At 45.1% G+C, this 18,946-nt stretch overlaps 1 protein-coding gene across 2 annotated transcripts; it reads right to left on the reverse strand.

Annotated features, from left to right (window-relative positions):
- Positions 1 to 7,862: 7,862 nt before the first annotated feature.
- Positions 7,863 to 17,309, reverse strand: PDCL (phosducin like). Of its 2 annotated transcripts, none has more exons than XM_032418936.1 (4): positions 17,114 to 17,309; positions 15,511 to 15,663; positions 11,905 to 12,086; positions 7,863 to 10,150 (listed from the first exon to the last, which is right to left on the reverse strand). In XM_032418936.1, the coding sequence occupies exons 2-4, from the start codon at positions 15,656 to 15,658 to the stop codon at positions 9,599 to 9,601; spliced, it is 882 nt and encodes a 293-aa protein (XP_032274827.1). In that variant the 5' UTR covers positions 15,659 to 15,663; positions 17,114 to 17,309; the 3' UTR covers positions 7,863 to 9,598. The 2 variants fall into 2 exon arrangements, with proteins under 2 accessions (XP_032274827.1, XP_032274826.1); XM_032418935.1 differs by having other exon boundaries at positions 15,487 to 15,663; positions 17,114 to 17,308.
- Between the last annotated feature and the right edge of the window lie 1,637 nt (positions 17,310 to 18,946).

Here is an 18,946-nt window from a genome sequence, read left to right on the forward strand (position 1 = left end):
TACCAATACTTCCTTCTTCTGGGCCACCAGCCCTGCCCTGGTCATCCCAAAGGGCTGGTCACACCCTAGAAGGGTCTTCCACTTCCAGACCCCCAGTAGGACAGGCAAGAGAAGGGAATGGTGGGCATGTAAATAGCCTCAGTCACCAGGCATGTGGGACCCTGGGCCCCATCCCCAACCCACTCCTACCCTTGCTTTACTTTGGGTAGACCTAGCAGCTAACATTGACCTGAAGACAAGAGGATCAATCTTTCCCCCATCTCCAGAAAGACTGCAGAGGAGTTCTTAAATCACTAAAGAATATTCCCCTGGATCTTTTTCACATGAAATATAAAGAGACCAATTTTGAATACCTGAAGCAAAATAAGCATATGCAAATGCTTATATTTTCTGCTCCCAGGCTGTTCCCCAGGAAGAGCTTATGCTTATCTCAGTGAGGCTGCTGTAGCTCACAGGGGTTTGCAGTCCCCCTTCAGGAAGTCTTTACGCTGCACACGAAAACCTGCTGCTTACCCACCATGTTCTTGAGTTTGTCCTGAAACGACTTCCGGCCGTTTCACAATCAATCTAGCCCACCCTCCCAGCATCAATATTTTCAACTTTTCAGTTTATTCAAAATAACATGGAGCGCTATGACCCACCTTATCCAGAAAAAAACAAACAATTGCATTTCAAGAAAAGAATTTGAGTCTGCCCTACACCCTTGCTTCTAATGTAACCTTCACGCATTAAGCAAGGCAGCCTTCATTTCAAATGTGCAGCAATTGGAGAGATCTCAGTGGTGAAAGAGCCTCCAATCATAAATGGGAAATTGATTACTCCTTCTATGGGTACAAAGGAAATTTCTATAAGCCTATATAATCTTTCGTGAAAGGGCTGCCGCCGGGAAAATGCAACCACTACACACGAAAAATAAGAACACAAGGCTCTTTCTTAATGCGGATATGGCTGCTTTAAAATACTTGGGATAGATCAATATTCCAAGAAACTGAGAGAGCCAGCAGCTTAGTTTGTTGGGGAAAAATAATCCGACCGGCCAGAGACCAAGTGACACTTGGGAGAAGTAGGAGAACTCAGATTTATTTTACGCCGGCGGACCCAGATGAGCCCATGCTTGAAGTTCCGGACCCCAGGCAACGGGGTTATAGGGCTTTTATAGGGGACTGCAGGCAGTCAGGTTCCAAGGGCTGTGCTGACTGCTGGCAGGTGGGTTTAAACTGGGGGGCGGGGCTGCTTTAGGCGAGGACCGTAGTGCGGGGAGCCTGTGGTGGGAAGCCCGTTTACAGAAGCAGAAACGGCTGCTTATCTCTTGCTCCCAGGGTTCTGGTTATCTCTAGCTTATTGTGAGTAACTTTCCGTCTTCTGGGGCCTCCTGGCCTGGGCCTGCTCTGGGTAATTTTCCTTTTCAAGTTCAGAGGATCCCTTAACTCACCCTATTCACATCTCTTCCAGTTTCTTTCTTCCACTCCCTTTACTTTTATGTGCTTCTCCTGTTTTCTCGTTCCTGTCGCTGGTTCCTATTTTCTGCCCTTGTTTGCTGTCTTCTCTCTCTCTTACTATTACTTACCAGGCACCAGGACTATGCACACAGTTCACAGGTCCCACATGCCTGGTGACTGAGGCTATAGCAGTAGCACGGATTATGATCCAAGCCAGAAGACAGGTACAAGTGCCTTAGCAGCATCCAAGAGGAAGCAAGGACTTGAGATCGGAGTAAGGGAGAGTTGAGGAAATTCACGGAGGAATCTGGTCAATGATACCAATGGCCCCAGTTCACCCATCCCTGAACCCATGCCCTTGGCCACATAACTTTGCCCTCCATGACTCCAGGTTCAAGCACGCAACTTGCTTTGTCAATAGAATATTAGGAGGCAAGACACAGGCATGAAAAGAAGCTACGATATTGGGCTTGTTCTCTTGTGTTTCTTTCATTGCCATGAGAAGAACATGTCCAGTTAGCCCAGTGGCCACAAGAGGAGGATGAAGGACACATGGGGCAGAGTCATCTAACTCGAATCCCTATCCAACCTATAGATGCAAGAGCAGCCCAGCCACGATCAGCAGGACCCAGCTGTCCCAAAGACACAGGAGTGAAATTCAATGACGCATGATTTAAGCAACTGAGTTTTTGGACGATGTGTTACATAGTAATAGCAAGCTGATGAAGCTCCCAGAGTTATTTCTGATATTTGCCTTTTTCTCCAACACAGCATGTCCCAGCCCCTAAAATGTCCCAAGGATTGATCTACCAAGGCATACTTGCTTTCTCTGTTTGCTCTTGTCCTGAGCATGAATCTACTGAGGATTCTTTGAGAGTATGAGTTAACGCTTTTCCACTGCACTAGGAGCACCTGGAAGTAGGAGTCAGGGCTCCCCCTTTCAGATCTCACAACCAAATCCACTTTCTCTTTGTACAGAGTCAGGTTCATCTCTTGGTTGCTTTCTTTGGAGACTTTATGCTCATTCCCACACTCAAATTCAAACCACACTGGAACACGGTCAGCTCCTCTCTTATGGGAAGGGAAACTGAAATTGACAAAGGCTGGAAAAATAAGATGAGCAAAACTAATCAAATAACCCCTTGTTGGGCAAGTAGCCAGACACCCCCCCACCCCCTGCCCCCACCCCCCACACACACACACACAGAAACACCATTTCCACCCCTTCCTCTCCAAGGACCACAGAACAACTGACATTTGGTGAAACCATGACCAAGACCATCACCACACACATTACAAAATCTGGTAACCACAGACCTCAGAAACCACAATGATAAGGTAGGAAGCTACTTAATGATAGGCCAGACTGGGTGCTGGTAGCTTTGCATTCATCAGACCATTTAATCCTCATAAAAATACTGTGCAGCACATATTATTATCCCCATTTTACAGATGAGGAAATTGCAGCCCAGGGAGGTAACTTGCCCAAGGCTCCAAGCTACAAAGCAGTAGAATCAGTATTTGAATGGAGATCTGGCTCTGAGCTGACTTGAGGAATAGTAAAAGCCCATCCCTCATCCCATTCTTACTCCAAATCTATTTGCCATGCATCAGAATCACCTGGCCTGTTTATGTAAAATGCATATTCTACCCTCCACCCCCAGACATCCTGCATCAGTGGGTCAGGAGTGAGGGCTGGGACCGCATTTTAAATAAGCCCCTTAGGTGATTTGGTGCAGGTGGTCTCCAAGGCACACTCACAGAATCCTGGCCCTAAATCCTATAAAGCTTGAGACTGCTAAAAGGGAGAGAGCATCCTTGCCTTTAGAAAGGCTGTGCTTAGTGGGAAGTGTTCAGAGGTAACACAAAGGCTGTAGGAAATACACAATTCTGGAAAAGATGGACAGCAAGGTCTACCATGAACCTCAGAGGGCAGAGGATTCTGTGATTCTCTCCAACTCTCCTTCCAGATAAGTTTGAGGTATCCCATTTCTCTCTCCTCTCTTGAATTTATAGAAATTACTGGGAATCAGTGTCTTAGTTAGCTCAGTCCGTAACACCAACCACGGGGCAGGCACCCCTCATCTCTTCCCAGTAGCCTTTTTGGGTGGACATCATCATAGCCTGTGCAGAGGCAAGCCTGCCAAACAGTACTAAGATCCTGACTTCTGAGCTCTGAGTTCCTGGGCATTAAGTCCTGACATTATTCTTCACTGGCTGGTTGACCTCAGGCAAATTACTTAACTATAAATGAGGATAATAATCTCTCTCTGGGGTTGTTATGAGAATTATCCAAGAAAATACATATAAAGTGCTCAGAATAGGGGTGCCTAGCTGGCTCATTTGGTGGAGCACGTGACTCTTGATCTTGGGGTCATGAGTTCGAGCCCCACGTTGGCAGTAGAGTTTACTTTGAAAAAATTAAATTAAATTAAAACTAAAAAATGAATAAGTAAATAATTAAGTGCTTAGAATAATGACCTGGCATCTAGTAAATCTCAATATATGTTGGTCACTTGCACCATCACAGGTAGGGGACAAGAAGTCATTGGGGATAAGCGGCAGGATTGGGATTTGAACACAAAGCTTGTGCTCTGAACTAGGGAGCTTGGGACTCTTCACTAGCGTGGGTGCCCCCTGCCTTCCTCTTTTCATCCTTAACTGACCATAATATGAAAGTTTGTATTCATCAGATAATATTTTGTTTGCTCTGTTACTCATTAATAAAGGGTGTGCATGTAATACTTTCTGGTTCTCTTTCCTAAAAACAAATTCTCTAAAATGACTAGTACATGGTGGTAGACATCACCTCCAGCCCCTAAATCCGAAGTCTGCGGCTGGGTTACCAACAGCAACAAAACTATTCTTTCCCTCTCCTCTGCTGCCACCATGTGGCCAAAACCAAGTTAGACCTGGCATTTCCTCTTGGCTTTGGCCCGGCTGAGGGTTTAATCTGAATTTGTAATCTGGTTCTCAGAGAGCATAGGTAGTACACCTCTGACCAAAAATATGTAACATTTCTGGAAAAGCAATATAACAGAGAACCTTCTACCTTAATGTGAATTCCAGCCTACTTCAGCCTTGGCGATTTTCCCCACTTAAGCAGCCAACATGCGCTTCCATCAACGCAGATCAGAAATCTGAAATGACAAGATACAGACCCTGTCCCCAAATACGTCATAGTATTCTGTGTAAACAAATACTTACAATTCAACTGGGGCAACCACACATGCTGAAGATGGGGCTATCCTACAGGAAAAGGAGACAAGTTCATTCAAGCCACCAGGATTTCCACATCTCACACTTAGGGAAAACCTTACGTTTCTCATTAAACTAAATACAAAATGATAGCATGAAAACAACAGCAGATAACTTACGGAGACGTTCCTATGTATTAAACAAAGTGCTAAGTACTTTACTGGTATTAATTCATGGGCCTGTCACGCAAACTACTGTTATCCCACTAGGTAGGTGGGAAAGCAAAGCCACGGCATTGAGCCCTCAAAACTTTTTTTTTTTTAAGATTTATTTATTTATTTTAGAAAGAGAAAAAGTGTGTGAGCTGGGGGAGGGGTAGAGGGAGAGGGAGAGAATCTCAAGCCGACTCCCTGCTGAGCACGGAGCCCTACATGGGGCTCGATCTCACAACCCTGAGATCATGACCTGAGCCAAAATCACGAGTCGGATGCTTAACCTACTAGGCCACCCAGGCGCCCCCCTCAAAACTTTTCTTAACCAGTGTTGTCATAACCCATAGAAGCACCGGGAATGGTGTGACTGCTTCTTCCTGAAGAGACAGGAAAGACTTATCAAGGTTCCACAAAAAAACAGAGATAGAGCAAGTTAGCAGTAAAATGTTATCGGTAAAACTAAGTGAAGGGTATACAGGTTATTAACTGTAATATTCTTTTAATTTTCCTGTAGTTTTCAAAATAAAAGGTGATTTTTAAAAATGCATGAATTCATCAAAGTTGAGAGCCAGACGGGTCTTAAAAGAGCATATAATTTACCTCTTATTTTACAAATGGGGAAACTAAGGCCTAGGGAGAGGAAGAGGTTTGTCTGAGGGAACACAGCTGGCTGCCGGGAAAGCTAGAGTTCACGTTCACTGTTCTCTGGATCATTGCCACCTGCAGTGGACATGGGTGGGCAGTATGGTTCTGGGGGGACAGACCAGACAGGCTTTGCGGGGAAGGACTTTGTGGAGTCCTGGCAGGGAGGGGAGGACCCCTCAGCGGGTCACAGCCACAGCCCGGATGGGTGGAGGTTCTGATGTGAAACGCAGGCAGGACCAGGGGACCCGGGCTCCACCCAGCTTAACTCCTTTTTCTCTTTAAATTCGCTCCCTAATTTTCTTTCTCCAATCTATTCTCTCCACTTTTTCTTTTTTATCTTTTTTAAGATTTATGTATTTACTTTGAGAGAGAGAGCTCATGTGGGGGCACAGGGGGAGGGGCAGAGGGAGAGAGAGAGAGAGAATCGTCAAGCACACTCCCCACTGAGCAGGGAGCCGAATGCTAGGCTGGACCCCAGGACCCCAAAATCATGACCTGAGCCAAAATCAAGAGTCAGACGCTTAACCGACTGAGCCACCCAGGTGCCCCCACTTTTTGTTTTTTAAATTGATCTGTTTTACTGTCACTTGATCATTTGCTTTCTCCACGCAGAACTAACACGACATTGGAAATGGTATAAATTTTGGAAATATCCAGACCAGATTTTATACCCTGCCCTGTCCATAAGCTGGAGTAGTCACTTAACCCTGCTAAGTCCTGGTTTCTTCATGTCTGAAAAGTTACTATTTATTTCCTACCTTGAAAGGCTCCTGGTATTCAGTGGTTTATTTTATTTTAATTTATTATGTTCAGTTAGCAAACAATGTTCATTATTAAATGTTTATTGATCCTTAGCAAGAGTCAGGCACAGTAGTGGGCACTGGGGTTGATAAAAACTTATTTGAAGGCGGTGTTCTGAATATTTTATATGAAAGGACTCATGTTACTCATCCCCATTTCACAGACGAGGACACTGAGGCACAGAGGGGTTCACAAAGCTAGTAAATGTTAGCCTACTATTCCTGGAGTGAACAATGATCGTGCCAGGCACTGGGAAGAAAACAGAGCCTGTGCGTGGGACTCTCGTGCTGGAGGAAAGTGAAATCTGGAATACTACAGGCACATAGTTTGTGATAGACAAGTATCAGTTTCTTTCCTTTCCTCAATGCCATGGCTAAAAAGGAGAATCACATAAAGAGGAAGAGAAGAGCTCTGAGCGTTTGGTTTCAACTCCTTCCCTCCCTAACTCAAATAAGCTGGTTTGTGATCATGGCTGTCATTATCTTAATCCATACATCAGTGATTCTCACACCTGAACAGGCCTCAGAGTCACCTGGAGGACTTGGAAAGAGTGTGCTGGGCCACTCCCGGAATTTCTGATGCGGTGGGTCCGGGGTGGAGCCTGAGAATCTGCATTTCGAACAAGTTTCCCAGTGAGGCTGATGCCTGTGCTGTGGGACCACATGCTGAGAACCACTATGACCGAAGAGATGAAGCATACTGTTCCCATTGCAGAGGTGAGGAAACTGAGCTTCAAGAAGCCTAGGTACCTCACTAGGAGCTACACCAGTGACAGGATTCGAACGCGGATCTTTCTTGACTCCCAAGCCTGTGCTATTTCTGCTATACCTGAGTAAGAGATTTAATACTCAAGGATTTCCCCATTCCATTTCTGTTCATTTTATTCTAGAATCTCTGTTCTTGAAAGGCAAAGTGAAGGTTCTGCAGGTGGCTATTTTCATTTCCAATAGGAACAGAAGATGTTTTCTAAAAACTATTTTGTGGAGCGCCTAGGTAGCTCAGTCGGTTGGCTCTTGGTTTGGGCTTGGGTTGTGATCTCAGGGTCTTGAGATCAGGCCCTGCGTTCTGTGCGGAGTCAGCTTGGCATTCTCTCTTTCCCTCGACCCCTCCCCCTGCTATGGCAGTCTCTCTCTCAAATAAATAAGTAAACCTTAAAAAAAAAAAATCTATTCTGTAAATGTTCTTGCCCATCCACCCAAGAATTCCTCTTCTAGAAATCTTTACTAAGAGAACAATCCAAAATACAGCCCCAAATGCAAAGATGCTAAGTGTTTTAATGAAAAACTGGAATCTAAATACCCAATATTGGGGCGCCTGGGTAGCTCAGTCAGTTAAGCGTTCAACTCTTGGTTTCAGCTCAGATCATGATCTCAGGGTCATGAGATCGGGCCCACATCAGGCTCTGTGCTGGGCGTGGAGCCTGCTTAAGGTTCTCTTTCTCCCTTTCCCCGTCCCCCACCACTCATGCATGTGTGCTCTCTCAAAAAAAAACACAAAAAACCCAATATTAAGGAACTGGTCAAATAAATCATGGTATATCCATATGATGGAGTATTATGAAGCCATTAAAAATTATTTATTTAGAATTTTTATAACACGTCAAAGTATTTATGATATAATATTAAATAAAATAGAACACAAAACTAAATCCAGTAAGCTCTCAATGTTATTTAAAATACTGAAAAAAAGACTGAGGGAAATAAACAGGAACATTGACAACAGTTGTCTCTGCTGCTTCTACACTTTCTACAGTGAGCTTTTTAAAGCAGATAAACCATGCACTTTCTTCCTGACAAACCACAACAGATATTTTCAAGACCCTTCTACAGTTAGTCCACTCCTGAATAACCAGAAAAAGCAAAAATGATTTTTAAAGTTAATCTTTTAATTCCAGATTACATTTTCCCTGACCTTAGAATTATACTGTTTTAAGTAAAAAAACAAGTAAAATACATTCAAATGACAATCATTATTATAAATAAGAATACAAATAGAAAAGACTAGAAGGATACCTATAAAAATGATAATGCGGATAATTTTTGGTTGGCGGAATTATAGGACTTTTAAAATCTCTTTTTTAGCTTAATAATTTTAATTACATTTTCTACAACGGACACCTATTACTTCTGTAGTAAAAAGTCTTTGCTCTTTTTCCTTTTAAGAGACAACCACCAAGCAAATTACAGCACCAACTACACAGTGAAATATTAATGACCATTTTTTAAAATGTTGTAGATTACTTAATAACATGAAAAAAGTTTGATCTATATTAGCTGACCATACTATAAAACAGTATGTTCAGAATGATCCCATTGTTTTGTTTAAACACAAGTAAATGTCTACATATACAAAGGAAATACAATGGAAGGATATATGCCAAAATATTAATAGTGTTTTACCCTAGACAATAGGATTAGATATTATTCTAACTTTCTTATTTTCACTTCCGTATCTTGGCAAATGTTCCTCTGTTAGATATTACTCTTCCAGTATGCAAAAAAAAAAAAAGAAAGCTTTTTAAAAAGCTACATTAAAACAAAAAGTTACATTGTTAAGTAAGAGAAAGACAAAGAAATGAGCAGGAGTATCTTATTGAAAGACCCTCCTTTAAAAAGGCTTCCTAGCTCCAAACCAGCTCTGACTTCTAAATCAAGCTGGCCTTCCGGCATCAGGAGGGCAGTCAGCATCAGTCTTCCCTCCTACTCAAGACTGAATAAGGCTTGAGCGGGACACGGGCTCCAGCAGCAGAGGTCACCCCTCTTGATGGGCAAACGTACACTGTCTGGAACCTTTACACAAGACCCTGGTAGAGAACAGGGTCTAGGGTAAAAACGTAACTGCCTTCCAAGACTATGGATCTGATTAGAAGTAAGTATAATTTATGATCACTGATGAAGGAGACACACAATTTATGTTGCAAAGAACACATTAACTATAGAATTATACTCCCAGGCCTGGCAGAGACCTCTGAGATCATCTGAAGACAATTTCCAGGACACTGTCTTTAGGATGTTATGTAAATATTGACTAGAAACAATAACAGAGATGTTATGCTGGAGAATCTTAAGTAAACAGTTCAAAAGCCTGGCTTCCTGTTTATACAATTTTAAGTCACTTTACTGCTAGCCACAAGGTGATTCAGCATTCCAACTGAATCTAAGAATTTCTTGACTTTACATATACTAAAAGGGACTACAAAGAACAGCTGAAAAGCCACACAACACAGGAAGGAACAAAAATAAATACACAGACATGTGTCTTCCAGCCCAAACAATGAGAAATCTATGCAATTAGACTAGCAGTTCAATCTATTTCCAAATCGCTATCCTCACTGTGACAGGTGCCAGAGTTACGCACAGACGTCAGCACTAAGACTTCCTTTTCGGGGAGCAATCCAAATTCCTGTAGAAAAGCTTCAAGGTCCACAGCAAAGAAATCTTCCCCCAGCTGGTCAGTGACACGAACAAAATTGCCAATCAATTCACCTCCCTTGTAGATCAGCAGGGCAGGGAGGGCATTCCTGGTGAAGCGACTGCTGGCCCCGATAACCGAGCTCTTCACCCGGCAGAATTTGACAGCTGGGTACTCGGCAGCAAGGCAAATCATGCAGCCATTCATGGCTTCGGTCCCCGGAATGCCGTCCTCATAAATATGGACCATGATGAGGGTGCTTTTCTGCTCTTTATCAATCATGTCTAAAAACCCTTCTCCACTGGGGATCTCAAAAACCTGCTTGAACTGGGGCCCTTTGTGAAGCTGCTGCCGCATCTCTTCCATTCTCTGCTTCCGGTACCGCTGGAGGAACTCTTCGTCATCTTGGTCCTCATGCATCATGGCAAACTCCTTCAGAGTCATCTGCAGGACGACCGCAAAGTGAGCAGACGCAACATGAACCCGACTCTGCGGTTATAGTTAGTATGCACCCCACGCGTCTGGGATGCGAGGAACCCTGCTAAGTGCTCTGTACGCATTAAAGCCCACAGAAATCTTACGATAACCCCACCGGGAGGGAACTTTTATTGCCCTCATCTTACAAACGAGATCCGAGGACTTGGGATTACTGGCGCCAGTTCACGTCGGTACGAGCCCAGGATTCAAACTAGATTTTTTTAAAAAACCCAATCTTTTAACTACTGCATTATGATGCCTCTCCATCCAGAAAGGCGGTTAATATCACTTCATGAGCGTGTTTCTTTTGGTCAGTCTTGACAGTGGATTAATTATTTTATCCACTATGTCAATTTTGGTAAAAAGACAACAGAATATTAAGGAATTTAAAAAGAACACTCGCAATTCTTGCTCTGCACGCTCCCCACACACACAGTCACATACACTCTCTAAAACTGGATGTTGCTTTTTATTACAGTCGCAAGCTGAAATCATTTTTGCTTTTTTAACAGCAGCTGTTGGGTGTACCAATTAAGCCATAACCTGCTTTTGCCACTTGGCATCATTACATCATAAATATTTCCTCGCATTTCTAAATATTTTTTTTTTAGAATTACACATAATGTGCCATATTTTGCTTAACTTCCCAGTTTCTGGCATTGAGCCATTTTCCAGCTCTGTTCCACAGCACACAACCCAGCAGGACACGGACAGCTTCTCTCAACTGCCCCATGTGGTCATGTGATATGTTGCTTCATCTGCTCTAATCTCAGTATAAGGAAGCCTCCTCAGCAGTGCGCACGTTGCCCTGCAGCCAGCTTATGTTACAAAAGTAACATACTTCCTTCTCCTGGCCTGGAACGGAGCCTAGCTCTGCCCAGTACAGCACCGATTAGAGGGTGGGCCAGGGAACAACAGTAGATCAGAATGGACATTTCTGCATCACGGCCAGCACCATCCTTCCCCCCAGCTCCCAACTCTCCTGTCTATCTTGGTCTGCCAGAGTGGCTCTTTCTGAGCCATTATGGTCAGAAAGTCTCCTGCCCCGAAATCCTCCTCCTGCTCCAGGCAAATGACTCCTCACTCAATCCTCTTATGTGCTCCCTGATCCTGGCTGGTATTGCCAGCCAAGAGCTGCTTTGGGCCATGGCCAAATGATCTCAGGCACTCCTAGACATTCATCCATGTGCAGAGGGCAGGTGGGGGGATTAGATGGTCCTTTTGATATGGGGGAAATAAGAGAGTCAGGGACCTAGTCCCAAATATCTTCCAGAAGCAAATATCTGCCCATTTGCTTCTACTCTGTTGCCTTGTTCTGCTAAATTCTCATGAACAGGCTTCAGGTGAAACAGCAGAATCATGGAAAGAGCAAAAAAGTCTGGCTGAGACTCCTACTTCCTATTAGCATTTACTGATTGCATGCCCTGAGCCAAGGCCCCTCTCCTCTCGAAGCATCTGTTTCATTGTCGGTAAAACAGGGATAATGCCACCAACCTCAGAGGGTTATTCCTGGCCCAAGGCCTCAATAAAGGAAAGAAAACTCCCGTTTACTGAGCACTGTCAATGGGCCAGGCACTGCACTGGGCTTTGCACCCAGAGAGCACTGTGAGGTAGAGATGCCGACCTCACCTAACCCGTGACAAACTGGACTCGGAACGGAAGACACATCCCCACGGGAAGCTGGTGGCCGCGCTGAGAAAAGCCCGGGGGCTGCTAATTACCTTCCCACTGAGCTTCTCCTGGAGGTCCTTCTGCTTGTGTTGCTCCTCCTCTTCATCCAGATGGGACCTGCAGGTCATCGACAGCTTCTTGACTAGCCTTTCCATCTCCCGGCACTGCTCTTCTCTCTGCTCTGTCTCCAGCTGTTTGAAGCGGCGCCAGTCATTTATCACCCCTTTTGGACCTGAGTGGGGGGTGAATGTGGAGGTGACCAAGAAGAGCGGGCAGAGGATTACAGGCCAGCTCACATCCGGCTAGAGCCTGCTCCATCGGCTGCACGGGGACATGCACACAGGCTCGCGTGGCCCCCACACAGTGACGTCCGCTGCGGCGTGGTTCGCCGTAATTAAATGGACGAGCTAAGGCCCGACATCAGGAGGGGCACTAAATAAATCGTGATTCATCTACTCAAAGAAAAATAAGGTAACTCGTACAAAGAATGAGGTAGCTATATGTTTCTTGCCATGAAAGATGTTCAAATATATTAGGTCAAAAAAAAAAAAAAGAGCAAAATGCAGAACAATATCATGGGACGGTCATCCAATCTTTAGAAAAGAAATTGTATGTGTATGTATATATATGTATGGATATCTGCTTATGCACATGTACCTTTGTATGTTCATAGAAAAAGGACTAGAAGGAAATGTCAACAGTTAACAGAGGCTGTCTCTAGGTAGGGGGATCCAAGGGGACTAGTGAGACAGAACCGCTTTTTTCTTTCTACATTCATACATTCTGTATTATCTGGATTTTTTTTTTAATATTTTATTTATTTATTTGACAGAGAGAGACACAGTAAGAGAGGGAACACAAGCAGGGGGAGTGGGAGAGGGAGAAGCAGACTCCCCGTGGAGCAGGGAGCCTGATGCGGGGCTCCATCCCAGGACCCTGGGATCATGACCTGAGCCGAAGGCAGACGCTTAATGACTGAGCCACCCAGGTGCCCCTATACCGTATGGATTTTTATAAGATTGTGGCAGGTTGTTCTGTTATTCAAGTTACCCCCAAGCCTCGCTGCTCCCATGCTATATATCCCTGCCATGTGATTTGTAGGACCTTTTATGGGATGAGTATATGCATCCCTGGCTCACTGATGTTGGGCTTGGCCATGTGACTTGCTTTGGCCAATGGATTCTGAGCAAAAGATTTTTTTTATTTTTTTAATTATTTTTTATTGTTATGTTAATCACCATACATTACATCATTAGTTTTTGATGTAGTGTTCCATGATTCATCGTTTGTGCATAACACCCAGTGCTCCATGCAGAACGTGCTCTCTTTAATACCCATCACTAGGCTAACCCATCCTTCCACCCCCCTCCCCTCTAGAACCCTCAGTTTGTTTTTCAGAGTCCATCATCTCTCATGGTTTGTCTCCCCCTCCGATTTCCCCCCTTCATTCTTCCCCTCCTGCTATCTTTTTTTTTTTCTTAACATATATTGCATTATTTGTTTCATAGGTACAGATCTGTGACTCAACAGTCTTGCACAATCCACAGCGCTCACCATAGCACATACCCTCCCCAGTGTCTATCACCCAGCCACCCCATCCCTCCCGCCCCACCCCCCACTCCAGCAACCCTCAGTTTGTTTCCTGAGATTAAGAATTCCTCATATCAGTGAGGTCATATGATACATGTCTTTCTCTGATTGACTTATTTCGCCGAGCAAAAGATTTATGAGCCATTAATGTTTCCAACAGTCCTCTCTTGCTCACTAGACTTGGTCATGAAAAGGCATGTCCCAATCAGGGGTTGCTCCTTCAACCCTGTCGCTAGAATGACAGGATATATGAAGAAGAGGCAGGCTGCTGCTCACCCACACAAGCAGCTTTGAGGAATATACCTTCACTATCATAAGCCACTGAGGTTTGGAGGTCATCTGTTACCACAGGAAAAAAATATAAAAATCTACATGAAGATGGGGCACCTGGGTGGCTCAGTCATTAGGCATCTGCCTTTGGCTCAGGTCATGATCCTGGGGTCCTGGGATCGAGCCCCGCATCGGGCTCCCTGCTCAGCGGGAGGCCTGCTTCTCCCTCTCCCACTCCGCCTGCTGGTGTTCCCTCTCTCGCTGTGTCTCTGTCAAATAAATAAAAATCTTAAAAAAAAAAAAAAAAACTTTAAAATTCTACCAAGAAACACAAAGAAGGATCTGATTAAATGGAAAAGCAATACCATATTCCTGACCAGGAAGGCCCAATATCACAAGGGTGCCAATTAACCCTAAATTAATCTATATATTTAATGCATTCCCCTGCATGCATGCTCCTAAATTTGTTTTGGGAAAACAAGAAAGCAAAAGTTAAGGGGCACCTGGCTGGCTCAGTCAGTAGAGCATGTGACTCTTGATCTTGGGGTTGTGAGTTCAAGCCCCACACTGGGCACAGAGCCTACTTTAAAAAAAAATTGGGAAAATGGTGACACAGAAGAGTACTGAGGGAAAACCAGCCCCACCAGATCTTGAAACCTGTAATACAGTAATTAAAAACAGTGTGATATAGCACAATAAAAGACAAATCAATGCAAGAGACTACAAAGTGCAGCTAAAGACACAAATAGAGACAGGAATTCAGTACATGATAAAACTGACATTTCAAAGCAATAGAAAAAAAGATAGTTTATTCACTAAATGGTGTTGAAACCAGTGGGTAGCAATATGAAGACAAAAAGGGAGCCCTACCACATACCTTGCACCAAAATGAATTCCAGATGAATCAATATTTAAGTGTAAAAAAAAGAAAGGAAGAAAGAACGAAATCATGAACATACCAAGAAAAAGTATGGGAGAAGCTTTTTATAATCCTGAGTGAAGACCCTTTCAGTAAGAAAAAAAAGTAAGAAAGTATTAAATAATGCTTTCAGACACATAAAAATAAAAGTTTTATGCCAGGAAAAGAACATAAAGTCAAAAGACAAACAACAAATTGGTAGAAATAGTTACAGCTCATAACACAGATGAGTTTCCTTACTATATAGCTGCCTAAAAAGAAAAAGACCAACCACCAATTTTTAAAAATGAGTAAAGGCTATGAAAATATCTCTTTAAGTTCAAGAGGCTCAACATCCCTCTCGAAAAAGATAGAAAATAAAACTACAATGAGTTACCATTTGTCATCCACCAGGAGGCAGAGATCCCAGAGATCTCTGATAACACAGAAGGAGGGCAAGTGTATGGGGAAAACCATACTGCTGGTTACGTATAAAACAGCGCCACCTCAAGTGCCACAATTTGGAAATATGAAAATGTAAAAGTATTAATATGCTATTTCTAGGAGTTTATACTACCACATAGGATACTGCCATGTACTATATGCATACCTATGACTTATGTGATATCAAACCACTATTAATTTGAGAAGCCAGATGCAAAAGCAAGGCCGTCTGTGTTAACTGTGTGTGTGTTCACAGTCTACGTACGCTGTGCACACCTGTCGGCTTTGTGCACTGAGATGGCTAGAAGCACGCAGAGGGACATGATGACTCGAGGCTCTCTCTGGAAGTGAGACTGGAATTAGAAGTGACTGATACATGTTTAATGGACATTTGTTAAACCCGATCCCAGAGCTCAGGGGCTCCCAGTACCTGTGTTAACTGAGATGCCTTCACCTGCCAACTCAGCATCTGCAGGTGTCGAACTCCCGGCCGGTGCCGCCCTGCCTCCGTCCTTGTCCTCGTGGTCGCTGTCCTCACCCTCACTGCTGCTGTAATAGTACTGCAGCTTCTCCCCCAGCAACTTGTCATCCAGGGTCGTCATGGTGCCTAAGAGAGGCAACAGATCAGGCTCTTTGTTGGTGTGAACCAGACAGACACGGACTAGGGGCTCACTTATGCTGAGATCCTACAATTTACAAGACCCGAAAAGTGATTTTTTTCATAAGCAGGATCTCAACAAATCCATACCATCATCCCGGGTGACAGGGTCAATCACGCTCTTTTTGTCGAAGGTAAAACCGAAGCTCAGACAAGGGCAGTTTCTCTGCCAAGCTTTACAGCGAATGGTGGAGCTGCGATCAGACCCCAGGGTGCCTGACTCCAAGACGCGGAAGGTGTGCGTCACTGTCTTCCGTACACCACACCCTGTACTGGCCTGTGGGCTTGGAGGAATCTACTGACTGGCTGGAGGTTTTACCTACACATACTTTTAGGTTTTCCTATCAACTATGACTGCTGGGTAATTGAAAATTGGGTAAGAATCCTCAGGAAAAACTCCAAAAAGCAGCATCAAGAGTATTATGCTGAGTCACTCTTTGTTTAAATCAATCACTCATGTGTCCCTTGCCTCCAACTGCCCCTAACGCACACTTACGGTGAGGACCGATGGGCTCTGAAAGCCCTACCAACTTTGGTTAAAAGAAGGGCCCCTGACAAGATCTTTCTAATTCCCAAGAGTTTAAAGGGCAATGGTTAGAGCCAAGACTGCATCAGAAGAAACCAAGGGCACTTGGGGAGAAAGGTACAGCTTAGCTCCTCAGAGGCCAGCTTGCCCTTCCAGGAGGAAGGGTGCCAACTCTAGTCCCTCCCCTAAGCATCGTAATACTATGCTTCCTCCATTGAACATTTATCACCGGGCCTGTGAAACTCCGTTACAAAGTGGCTCCCCCAAGGGGCAAGGGGTTCCTGAAAGCAGGGACCTCCAAGGTCCAGCACAAGGCTTGCGCGGCGTTCACTAAGCACATACGGAGACAGGCAGGGTCGGTGCGGGAATGCGAGACCCTAGTAGTCAGAGAAGGGGCACACAAGGCAGGGCTGATCGAAAGAAACGTGCAGATACGGGGGGCTGGGGGCCGCGGGGGACCAGAACCAAACTTAAGAGGCATGGAGCCGCCGGGCGGTGCAGGGTGGGCAGAGAGACTGGGCAGGGGTGTGCTCGGTGAGGGCGGGGCCTCTGAGGAGGATGCGGCTAGGGCGGGGCCAGTGGAGAGGCCTGAAGGAGGCGGGGCCGGCGGGGAGGGCGGGGCCTCTGAGGGGAGGAGTTGGGGCGGGGAAAAGCGGAAGGGCTGGTGGAGGAGGCGGGGTCGCGGAGGGGCGCTGAGGGCGGGGCCAGCGGAAGGGTGGCGGAGGGGCGCGCGGAACCGTTGGGGGCTCCTGAGAGAGGTGGGACCAGAGGAGGAGGCGGGGCAGGGAAATCGCGGCGGCCGTGGGGGTCGAGGGGGCGCGCAGACATCACCTCCCACCCGTGCTCCGTGCCCGCCGCTTCTTCCCGACTGACCTCAGTGCAGTTACCCCGTCTAGCTCAGTCCGGATCCTTTCCGGCTGGCAGCTCCGGACACTTCGGAAGGAAGGGTGAGCTCGGTAGGAGGAAGAGAAGTGGGTCGGCGCCTTGAGCACTAAGAGAAAAGCCGCCGGAGTCCCGACTGCGCGGACCAATGAGGCGGCCTTCCCGCGGTCGGGCAGACGCACGCTACCCAATTAGGGGAAGCCTCCTGCGGCGGCTGAGGGGAATGCTACGGGTCCTTCTTTGGGACAAAACACCTCGACGGCAGTAGTACTCTTCGGTTGGCTTTGTTTTGATTTAAACGAGAAGTCACCCTGTACGTGCCTAGTTTTTAATAATAAGAAAAGTTTGTTTGGTTATCTTTGAAGTTTCTGAAACCATTCCACCTGTGTTTCTTATTGGTTCTTAATCACATCGCGGCCCTTAAGACAGACTCAGAGACATTAAATATTTTGCCCCAAAACACACAGACTTGCATTAAAAAAAGCAGCAGCAGCCAGGTCCCCGACAACGCTGTGTGAATTTCTGAATTGGGTCCTGGAACAGAAAAAGGACATGAAAGGGACAACTGATGAAATAAGGTCCATTAACAATAATAGTGTATCAGCAGTTTTGATAATTGTACTATGGTTATGTAAGATGTTAACCTTTGACTATTCTGGGTGAAGAATATAGGAGAATTCCATGTTACTTTTGCAACTTTTTTTTAAGCCTAAAATGATTTCAAATTGAGTCCTTATTAAGCTGTCCAATACACACCCATGAAGTAATTAATAGAAAGCTTTGTGCAAATTGAATCATCCAAAATACCCTAAAACAATACACTCTAAAATAAGGCTCCTAATTTGAGGGAGATATCCTCAACTTGTGGTCCTACGACCACCTGAAATTGTCTGCAAATTGGTGTATGTGCCCATTTTCCCAAGAAGCTGTTGGTTCAGGCTATCAAGAGTGAGAACTCCCCTGGGGCGCCTGGGTGGCTCAGTCCTTAAGCGTCTGCCTTTGCTCAGGTCAGGTCCTGGGGTCAGGATCCCGCATCCGGCTCCCTGCTCTGCGGGAAGCCTGCTTCTCCCTCTCCCACTCCCCCTGCTTGTGTTCCCTCTCTCTGTCAAATAAATAAATAAAATAAAATATTTAAATATTTTTAAAAAATGAGAACTCCCCTCCCCAAATTTAAGAACAATTCATCCTATGGAGATCCTACGGTGACTTGTATTTTTGTTTGCAGAGTGAATAATCTTACCTTAATCAGATTTGTGTGTTGAACAGCCAGCCAACTGGAGGATGCTTGTGATCTGCCTTAAGGGACAAGCCAGCACCCAGCAACAAAGCCTTTGCAAGGCAGATTCCCCATAAATATCTGTTAAATGAATGCTAGGTGAATGCATTTGCTTTTAGTTCTGTTTTTCTGACATCTCCCTGAAGCAAGGATCTTCTTCATCCCTGGTGGTGCTTTGTCCTTCAAAATTCACTTTGGGGGCGCCTGGGTGGCTCCTTTGATTAAACATTTACCTTTGGCTCAGGTCATGATCCCGGCGTCCTGGGATCCAGCCCCTGCGTAGCAGGGAGCCTGCTTCTCCCTCTCCCTCTGTTTGCTTCTCCCTCTCCCTCTGCAGCTCCCCCTGCTTGTGCTCTCTCGCTCTCTCAAATAAATAAATAAAATATTTAATAAAAAAAAATTTCACTTTAAATTTAAGGCTGTAATCCTCAGTGCTATCCAAAGATCCTTGTTTCCCTAGGCAGGTTATCCTCCCATTCACTAAGAGGAGCAATTCACATCTCTTTTCTCAAATACTCAACGCTCTCTCCCCTCTCCTGGCTCAGTTT

Source organism: Phoca vitulina, unplaced genomic scaffold (assembly GCF_004348235.1).
Source record: "Phoca vitulina isolate PV1807 unplaced genomic scaffold, GSC_HSeal_1.0 scaffold21, whole genome shotgun sequence".
Lineage (NCBI taxonomy): Eukaryota > Metazoa > Chordata > Mammalia > Carnivora > Phocidae > Phoca > Phoca vitulina.

Bases quoted from the DNA above. Each gene is read 5' to 3' on its own strand.
- PDCL (XM_032418935.1), bottom strand. From the start codon at position 15,658: ATGACGACCCTGGATGACAAGTTGCTGGGGGAGAAGCTGCAGTACTAT. The intron at 12,087-15,486 runs GTACTGGGAGCC...CCCCCCACTCAG, and splicing joins AGGCATCTCAGTTAACACAG to GTCCAAAAGGGGTGATAAAT. The intron at 10,151-11,904 runs GTAATTAGCAGC...GTCGTCCTGCAG, and splicing joins AGGAGAAGCTCAGTGGGAAG to ATGACTCTGAAGGAGTTTGC.